At 35.9% G+C, this 9733-nt stretch overlaps 1 protein-coding gene across 5 annotated transcripts; it reads left to right on the top strand.

Annotated features, from left to right (window-relative positions):
• The first annotated feature begins 361 nt into the window (after positions 1-361).
• On the top strand, positions 362-2796 carry LOC116162256 (zinc finger Y-chromosomal protein 1-like). Of its 5 annotated transcripts, none has more exons than XM_031475833.1 (3): positions 587-922; positions 980-1190; positions 1445-2796. In XM_031475833.1, the coding sequence occupies exon 3, from the start codon at positions 1447-1449 to the stop codon at positions 2677-2679; it is 1233 nt and encodes a 410-aa protein (XP_031331693.1). In that variant the 5' UTR covers positions 587-922; positions 980-1190; positions 1445-1446; the 3' UTR covers positions 2680-2796. The 5 variants fall into 5 exon arrangements, with proteins under 5 accessions (XP_031331692.1, XP_031331693.1, XP_031331694.1 ...); XM_031475834.1 differs by having other exon boundaries at positions 980-1335; XM_031475832.1 differs by lacking the exons at positions 587-922; positions 980-1190 and adding an exon at positions 362-509.
• Positions 2797-9733: the final 6937 nt, after the last annotated feature.

Raw genomic sequence — 9733 nt, 5'->3', positions numbered from 1 at the left:
CGCGTGAACATTTATAGTTCGCGTTAACGTTGCGTTAGAACGGTTACGGTACGTAGGAAATGCCCAAATCTCATTTCTTACGGTAAATCGTGCTAACGCGTTTGTCGTCGGCAGTACTCGGATAATTCAAACAGTTGAGTTTATCCTGGCGTTCGTTTCGTTTATTTACAATAATTATTGACACTTTGTTGGTTATTATTATTTTGCATGCACGTTACTCTTACTGACAGATGACATACAATGACAGATCTCGTTTCGCACTAATGCGCAAGCTCATCTCTTACCACTACGGTAACTATAAATCGTATAATATTCGTTAACGTAAGATTTTACGGTTCTGTTCTTACGTTCTTACGGCTACGGAACTATAAATCCGGCTTAACAACGTGAACGTTTGTTTTGAACCAACATCTCACCGTTGAGAGGACGAAAATATACATTAGTCAGTGGCGTAGGGTTTATTTATCTTTATGGGCAACAAAGTTTATGTTTTGTTTACATGTGCAAAGGTAATAACATCACTAAATATTTATGATCAAAAGCTGTATGTGTTTGAAAGGTCCCTATTGATCTATGATAAGGTATGGTGATACTTCAAAGTGGGAACTTAGAAGGAAATCTAAACACATTAAAATGCGAAAATTCCCATATGCACGTCTATGACAACAAAACAAATACCGCTGAGAGGTTATGTTGGTAAATTCAATAATTCCACAAATAATACAGCTTTTCCCCATTTCAAAGGGCTCCCATAAATTAATACACCATAAATCGAATAAGTTCTGCACTATAAAAACGCCTAAAAATTAAGGAATCACGTTTTAACGAAATAAACAAAATACCTCTCAACGGAAAACAAAGTTACAGCGTTGCCGATGTGGTGCACTAATCACCATAACTTTTCTCGTTCGGCCGTTTAATTGTAAGTTAAAATTGTTTGGGGTACTGAAATCTTATAAGCATCTAAAAATCCATTTAGATTACTCCAGATGTTATTATTATTCCCTTAAAAACTATCTGAAATGTAACAACTTAGCCTCCTGCAATGTTAGTAAACAAACGAGATGATGGCACGCATAGATAAGCATCAAGGCATCTATCTTTATTTCTTACTCTGAGGGTGGGACGATAACCATAACCTTAACCTAACCAACGCTTCGCCTTCGCATTTCGGTGAAGTGCCCTCGGCGGTATGTAATCTACTAATTTTTTTTTATTATAACCAAAAAAATTACTACTGGTGACGTAGTGTAACCCTTATTCAACAAATTCTGTTACTCATTTGTCTATTTATTTATTTATTATCCCTCTCTTGCTTTAGGCCCTCAACATAAAGTAAGTAATGTGTTGTCCTGGGATGTCCTTCTGTATTGTTTAATGAGTAGATTTTTGATAAACCAAAACAGATTTTTAACACATTTATCTATAACATTATTGTTGTTAGGTATGGATGGAGATAATGACACACTGCTCGTTAAAATCGAACCAAAACAAGAAGAAGAAATTCATTCCTTTCTTCAGAGTCACATTTCAGTAAGTAACGAAGTTTTGGTGACCGTAAAGGATGAAATTACTATTAGTACAGAGTGTTCTAAATCTTTTGATAATGAAGAAGTACAGCAACAATCTGACTTTCAATGTTACCTTTTAACGCAGTGTAAAACAGAGACACAATGTGCTGATTTTGACTATCGAATAAATGATAATGGTAACTTGAAACATGAAATATCTAAGGATTTTAAATGTGCCACTTGTGACTATGAGACAAATAATAAACACAATTTCAAACGACATATTTTAATACATAAAGTTTCTAAGGAGTTTAAATGTGGTACTTGTGATTATGGGACAAACGATAAGTGCATCTTCAGAAGACATCTCTTAATACATAAAGTTTCTAAAGATTTTAAATGTGCTAATTGTGATTATGGGACAAACGACAGAGGCAACTTCAAACGACATCTTTTAATACATACAGTGTCTGAAGATTTTAAATGTACTACTTGTGATTATGTTACAAATATTAAACGTAACTTCAAACGGCATCTCCTAAAACATAAAATTTCCAAAGAGTTTAAATGTGATAATTGTGTTTATGAGACAAATTATAAAAGCAGCTTCAAACGACATCATCTAACACATAAAGTTTCTAAAGATTTTAAATGTGCCATTTGTGATTATGGGACAAATAATGTAGGCAATTTAAAACAACATCTTTTAAAACATAAAGTTTCAAAGGAATTTGAATGTGTTACTTGTTATTATCGAACAAATGATAAACGCCTGTTCAAACAACATCTTTTAAAACATAAACTTTCTAAAGATTTTAAATGTGCTGATTGTAATTATGGGACAAATGTTAAAAGCGCGTTAAAAAACCATGTTTTAATACATAAAGTTTCTCAAGTTTTTAAATGTGCTGATTGTGATTACGGAACCAATTTTAAAAGCAGTTTCAAACAACATCTTTTAAAACATAAAGCTTGTAAGGATTTTAAATGCCCTCATTGTGATTATGGGACCAATCATAAACAATATTTCAAACAACATCTTTTAATACACAAAGTTTCTAAGGATTTTAAATGCGCGCATTGTGATTATGAGACAAATCATAAATACCCCTTCAAACGACATCTTTTAAAACATAAAGTTTCTATGGATATCAAATGTGCTACTTGAGATTTTGGGACAAAGAGTAAAATCTGTCTTAAACGGCACCTTTTAAAACATAAATGTGTGTAAATTTTGCAAATGTACTAATTGTTGTTATGAGAAAAATATACATCCTGTACCCTCCATCCTTTCTCAGATTTTTGGTACCTGCCCCAGTGTTCCCAAAATTTATTTTTAACCTTGAGTGCAACCAACATTGTGTATATGCATTTACTATCTTTGTTAAACACTGCTCAAACTTAATAATTTTACAAATTATTTTGTATTTTGGACTGCAAGGTTTTTCTCCTTCGTACTCTTTTTACCCTTTGCAGCTATTTTTGCAAGAGTACGACAGATTTTGCCTTTGCTTCATTTTCTTACATTAATGTACATCAACTAAACTTCCGTGATTTCACAATCTGTGCCACCCTGTATAAACGCATTTTGTCTGCAACTTTGACAGTTACTGAATACAAGACCATTCAATTTTAAAATTATACTCTAGCCAAATTAAAACCCCCATGCTCCTTAATAAGTAGACGTCCTTTAAGAGAGCTTTTGAGTTTAGCTGTAAAATTACAATGTGCACATTTTAAATCATGTGATGTCTCGTTTTATCACTGGATTTAAAATGGGTTGCATAATCTTTAAGAGTTTTGTGTATTAATAGATGATTCTGTAAATTGTACTTTCTATGGGAAGCGAAATCGCAGAGTGAACAATTAAAAACCTTGGAAGTGGCCCCAACAGTAAGAGGTGTTTTTATCGTATTGTGACTGGCAATAAGAAGTGGATACATCTCTGTTTGCTTGGAAGTCGTTCCATTTGCGGTACCAATCAGAAATGTTATGACACTTATAACTGCTGTGCATCAATTTTATTTATTAGTGTTCTAGACACAGTTATATGTAATGCATTTTCTGAAATAGTTATAATGAAACAATTGTTAATGTACCTATGGAGTAAAATAAACATTCAAACTGTAGTCGGAACCCTCTCAATGTACAGACCCTAAACCACAGCCTGATGAAGCAGCACTGCAAACAACTCCACCGTTTTTCTTAGGTAGTGTAGTCGTTAAATTTGTACCTTTCAATGAGATAAGTTCAGGAGCAACCTACCAAACACTGTTGCTCAGTCTAATCTCTTCTTTAACTCATAATCACAATTAACATATTTAAAAACTTTAGACTCTTTTATGTTTTAAGAGATGTTTTTTAAGATCGTATTTATAGTTAGTCTCATATTCACAATAAACACATTTAAAATCCTTAAAATCTTTATGTCTTAAAAGATGTTGTTTGAAGTACCGTTTAACATTTGTTCCATAATCACAGTGAACACATTTAAAATCCTTAGAAACTTTATGTTTTAAAAGGTGATTTTTGAGTTCAGATGCATAATATGTCTCATAATCACAATCAGTACATTTAAAATCCTTAGAAACTGTATGTTGTAAAAGATGTCGTTTGAAGAGCTGTTTATAATTTGTCTCATAATCACAATCGGCACATTTGAAATCTTTAGAAACTTTATGTTTTAAAAGATGTATTTTAAAGTTGCCTTTAACATTTGTCTCATAAGCACAATCAGCACATTTCAAATCCTTAGAACCTTGATGTTTTAAAACGTGTTGTTTGAAGCTTCCTTTAAAATTTGTCTCATAATCACATTCAGGACATTTGAAATCCTTGGAAACCTTATGTTTTAAAAGATGTTTTTTAAAGTTGCCTTTAACATTTGTCTCATAATCACAATCGGCGCATTTCAAATCCTTAGAAATTTTATGTTTTAAAAGATGTTGTTTGAAGTTGCCTTTAAAATTTGTCTGATAGTCACAGACATCACATTTAAAATCCTTAAAAACTTTATGTTTTAAAAGATGTTGTTGGAAGTGGCGTTTATGATTTGTCCCATAATCACAGGTATCACATTTAAAATCCTTAGAAACTTTATGTGTTAAAAGATGTCGTTTGAAAAGATGTTTATGATTAGTTCCATAATCACAAGTAGCACATTTTAAATCCTTAAAAACTTTATGTATTAAAAGATGTTGTTTGAAGCTGCTTTTAACATTTGTCTCATAATCGCAATCGGTGCAACTAAAATCCTTAGAAACTTTGTGTTTTAAAAGATGCTGCTTAAGATGTGATTTATAATATGTCTCATAATCACAATTAGCACATTTAAAATCTTTAGAAACCTTATGTGTTAAAAGATGTCGTTTGAAGAGTTGTTTATTATTTGTCCCATAATCACAAGCAGCACACTTGAAATCCTTAGAAACCTTATGTTTTAAAAGATGTTGTTTAAAACTGCCTCTAACATTTGTCTCATAATCACACTCAGCACATTTCAAATCTTTAGAAATTTGTAAAAAATTACTTTTAAAATTGTCTTTAACATAATCACAATCGCCACATTTCAAATCTTTATGTTTTAAAAAATGTTGTTTTAAATTGCCTTTAAAATGTGTCTCATAATTGCATTCAGCACATTTAAAATCCTTAGAAACTTTATGTTTTAAAAGATGTCGTTTGAAGTTGCGTTTAACATTTGTCCCATAGTCACAATCAGTACATTTAAAATCCTTAGAAACCTCATGTATTAAAAGATGTTGTTTGAAGCTGCCTTTAACATTTGTCCCATAATCACATTCGCCACATTTAAAATCCTTTGAAATTTTATGCTTTAAAAGATGCTGTGTCAAGTTGCGCTTATCATTTGTCCGATAATCACAATCAGCACATTTAAAATCCTTAGACACTTTATGTCTTAAAAGATGTCGTTTGAAGTGGTGTTTATTATTTGTGCCATAATCACAAGTTATACATTTAAATTCCTTTAAAATTTTATGTTTTAAAAGATGTTGTTTTAAGTTGCCTTTATCATTTGTCTGATAATCACAATCAGCACATTTAAAAACTTTATGTGTTAAAAGATGTTGTTTAAAGTTGCTTTTGTAATTTGACGCATAACCACAATCAACACATTTAAAGTCTGACTCTGTTTTACATTGTGTTAACAGTTCACATTGAAGGTCATTGTGTTGCTGTATTTCTTCATTATAAAGATATTTCGAACACTGTGGACTAATGGTAATATCGTCCTTTACTGTCACCAAAACTTCATTGCTTACTGAAATGTGGCCCTGAAGAAAGGAATCGATTTCTTCTTCTTGCTTCGGTTCGATTTTAATGAGGGAAGCCACATTTCCGTCCATGTTATAAATAAAAGTATTAAAAATCTGTTTAGGTTTATCAAAACAATATTTTGTTATTAAACATTACAGAGAGTGATTCCCGGACATTACTTACTCTCTGCGTAACAGACTTTGTTGAATGAGAGCTACACTCTTTATCTCCCAACTCAGACACTTTCACAATTTACATTCGTTAGAAACACGAAACAAACCATGGAAATCACTATTTACATGTCATAATAGACGCCATCTTATATACATCAGTCATCCAGTAGATGGCGTGGCGCTGTGATTGAAGATAAAGTCAACTAGATAATAGAAAGTACCGCAATCATCCGCCATTTTTGGGCAAATTTGCTGCCAACTTAAAAAAATTGACAAATAAAATCTGAATAGCTGTCATTTTTTATAACCTAACTTCATAGTACTGTCATGTTTTATAAAAATATATACAATATCTCCAAACAGGTGGAACAATCCCTAACATTAAAGAAACTAAATCTGGAAACTTCGGATATGGGCAAAAATCATGCGTTCTCTCTCTGCCGGAGCCCAAATGCGGGCTCGTGATCGGATCGCCTAGGACAGAGACCCTACATTTTACTCACCGTTAAGTTGTAACCGTTACACTCGGAATGGGGGCTGCTATCGGGGAGGAAAAGAAACAGTCAAATGCGGCCTAAAGTATTTATTGTTACCCAAACAGATTCCCTAATAATTTGGAAATGCAGAAGTCCCTAACGAGTAGGCCTGTGCGAGGGAAGACCTCTGCCAGAGAAACCCTCGACTCGTGTTCGTAGAAGCTAAAGGGGTTGACGTTAATAAACAAGCTAACACGGGGTTTCCTGAAATATAATACAATACTCTTAACAGTACTTGGTAAATAGTAGTCATTACGGCGATATAAAATAGTCATTATTGGAACAACGGATTGGAACAATACCAGGGGAATAAACTCTTCTAGCTGGCTTAGTCGGTACAACATGAAATAGCAATGACATCCAAACTCGTGTTCCCAAGCGTCAATTATCTCACGATTATACCCAAACTCGGTCACACACACCTTTCAGAAACGGAAGACTGTTAATTATAGTTCCACCCCTGGAACAGGTAACAAGACTGCTCTGGGTTTGCGAGTACAACTTGCCTAAAGCTGAAGGTTCGAAACTAGAGTCGCTTGCCTTGTGGGTTTCTTGCAATTTTATAATTTGATTCGCCGATGGACTCTAGTTTCTCACGGTCGAAAGATTAGTGTCCTCTCATAAATGGTCATTGCACACGTAGAAAATCATCGCTTCTACTCTACAACTAAGCTACTCAACAACTGTGAACACGAATCTGAATAGTCATATAGGCGCCTTCCAAGTTAACATAATAAACACAAATCCGAAACTTCCCCAGCTAGAGGGTCGCTTTCCCCATAACATTTTGGCAAGATATTTAACACCAGGCATCCCCTTACAAACAAAGTACAAAATTGGCAGTTATGTGAATATTCGGATTGAAGTACAAATTGCAAAATGATATAAATATGAGGGAACACAATTTACATTACATGCAATTAATGAATTAACAAAAACCAATTACATCACCTGATATGAACTCTCGAATTGTAAACTACGGGAACGAAACTCTCTCGAAGGTAGTCAGCAAGCAAGTCCTTCTTCCCATTCCAAAAAGGCGCCGAACTTCCTTTCAACAAATAAAAACCCTCTTCACCCCTGAGTCGGAAACTAACCCACCCCGGAATGGAAATTTCCATCCTATCTAACAGTAAATCCGGCTGTTGTTATTTAGTATCCCTCTTTTCTAAAACCAGGTACCTAACCCCAATTGATTACAAAAACATTCAAATTCTAAAAATAAAATTCTAGGTATTTTGGTAGTGGCTCCGCTACCGGGAAGGACGGCAGTGTCTGGCTTCTTTGGTTGCGTTCGGAGATTTTGTTTTTGATGTTAAGTATCTAGCCTTTATCATAAAGGTATGCCCATCTCAGAGCGCCCCTTTGGAAAAGGATCGGAGGTGTTCTAGCAGACGATCGTTTTGCAACATCCTGTCCCAACAATGACTACGCCCTGTAACTCTTGTAACCTCAAAAAAAAAAACACAACGCATTAGAACTGTTATAATATAACCATCACCTTAACCTAGAATGGGACCACCATTACGTGCAACTGGTTGGGTGCCCAAAGTACAAAACATGCATAACTTATTTACAGTGATATAATTTCAGATTAGAAATATTATAATTCCCTTTCCTAACGTTTGATACGGGATCGCAAAGGGTGTAAACATTGGGATAGGGACATGCTGTTACACGGTAAGGTCCGGAATAAAGGGGACAAAACTTGTAGATGATCCTGTTTGCAGCATCCGAAATAGGGTTCTCACGTAGAAGAACTAAATCATCCTTTACCAATGTATCGTGGGCATTCGACCTACTCATTCTCTGCTGTGCGCTCCCTCTTGCATTCTCTCTCACTTCGTGTTGGATTTGACGGACTGATTTAGGCGTAGTGGGTGGTAAATACCGCTGGATTAGATCATCAAGGAAAGTGGATGGGCGAGTCCCGTAGAGGATTTCCATTGGAGAATAGCGGGTTGTCAAATGGGGTGTGTGATTGAACAAGGACTCAATCTGCGGCAGGAAATTGACCCAACTGGAATGGGAATGTTGGCAGTAGGTCCGGAATAATCGACTCAACTCCTTCATCACCCGCTCAGTAGGATTGGATGATGGATGGCGGATGGAAGAATAGGTGGGTTTAATGCCGTTTTGTCGCAATGAGTCTTGCCAGACCCTGGAAGAAAACTGGGAGCCATGATCGGAAAGAATGGTACGCACGGGGATAACTTCGGCAAAATCGTGAAGAACCTTACGAGCAGAAATTTTTGCTTGTGCACGTCGAAGTGGGTACAACCGGACATACTTCGAAAAGGAGTCAATCACCACCAGTATGTAAGAGACCCTACCTCGCCCCTGGGGTAAAGGTCCGTAGTAGTCAACTGTCACTAGATCCCCGGGTGCATCAACCTGGATCGCCTGCGGGGCTCCTAGCAAGCCACGGGAAGGGAACTTAGACTTCTGACATACGTCACAGGATCTAATCACACGGTGTATACACTTTCTCATCTGTCGGAAGTACACACAACGCTTCAAAAGCATAAACAACTTAGAAACGCCAAAATGCCCGAACAACTCGTGATAACTGCTGACTAGCGGATTTATCATACTCTGGGGAATTACGAGCCTATGCACACCATCGGTAGCTTCCACATACAACAAAACACCCTGCATCATAGTGAACTGTGGGAACAACCGATCCTGTATCCCGTTCAGCACTACTGGTCTACCTAACAAACGAGATATGATTGCTGTGTAAAAGGGATCACAGTGTTGGAGCCTTGCTAAATCGTTGAAATGGTCTTCTAAAACCCTATTGTCCCGACTTTCAAACAAACCTACTAAATAGTCCCTAGCACTAGCCACAATTGGAGCTGCTCCTTGGCTTGCAAGTGCCTCTAAACTTGGTGGATATCGTGACAAGGTATCAGCTACAATGTTATCCTTTCCCTTAACGTGCTCAATAACAAAATCAAACTCGTTCAAAAACAGAGTCCATCGGGTCAACCGCTCATTCAGAAGACGACATTGTTGTAAAAACTTCAGAGCAAAATGATCAGTACGGATAATAACCTTGTGTCCCAAAAGAATAGTCCGAAACTTCTTTAAACCGAAAATAACAGCTAGCAATTCCTTCTCCGTCACCGTATACAACAACTCGGGCCCATGTAAAACTCGACTAGCAAACCCTAACACTAAGTGTTCGCCCCTATCTTCCTGATACAATTCAACCCCAAGAGCTACACCTGAA

The sequence above is a fragment of the Photinus pyralis genome, unplaced genomic scaffold, assembly GCF_008802855.1.
Source record: "Photinus pyralis isolate 1611_PpyrPB1 unplaced genomic scaffold, Ppyr1.3 Ppyr1.4_LG10, whole genome shotgun sequence".
NCBI classification, from domain to species: domain Eukaryota; kingdom Metazoa; phylum Arthropoda; class Insecta; order Coleoptera; family Lampyridae; genus Photinus; species Photinus pyralis.
This window is presented reverse-complemented; position numbering and strand designations above follow the sequence as displayed.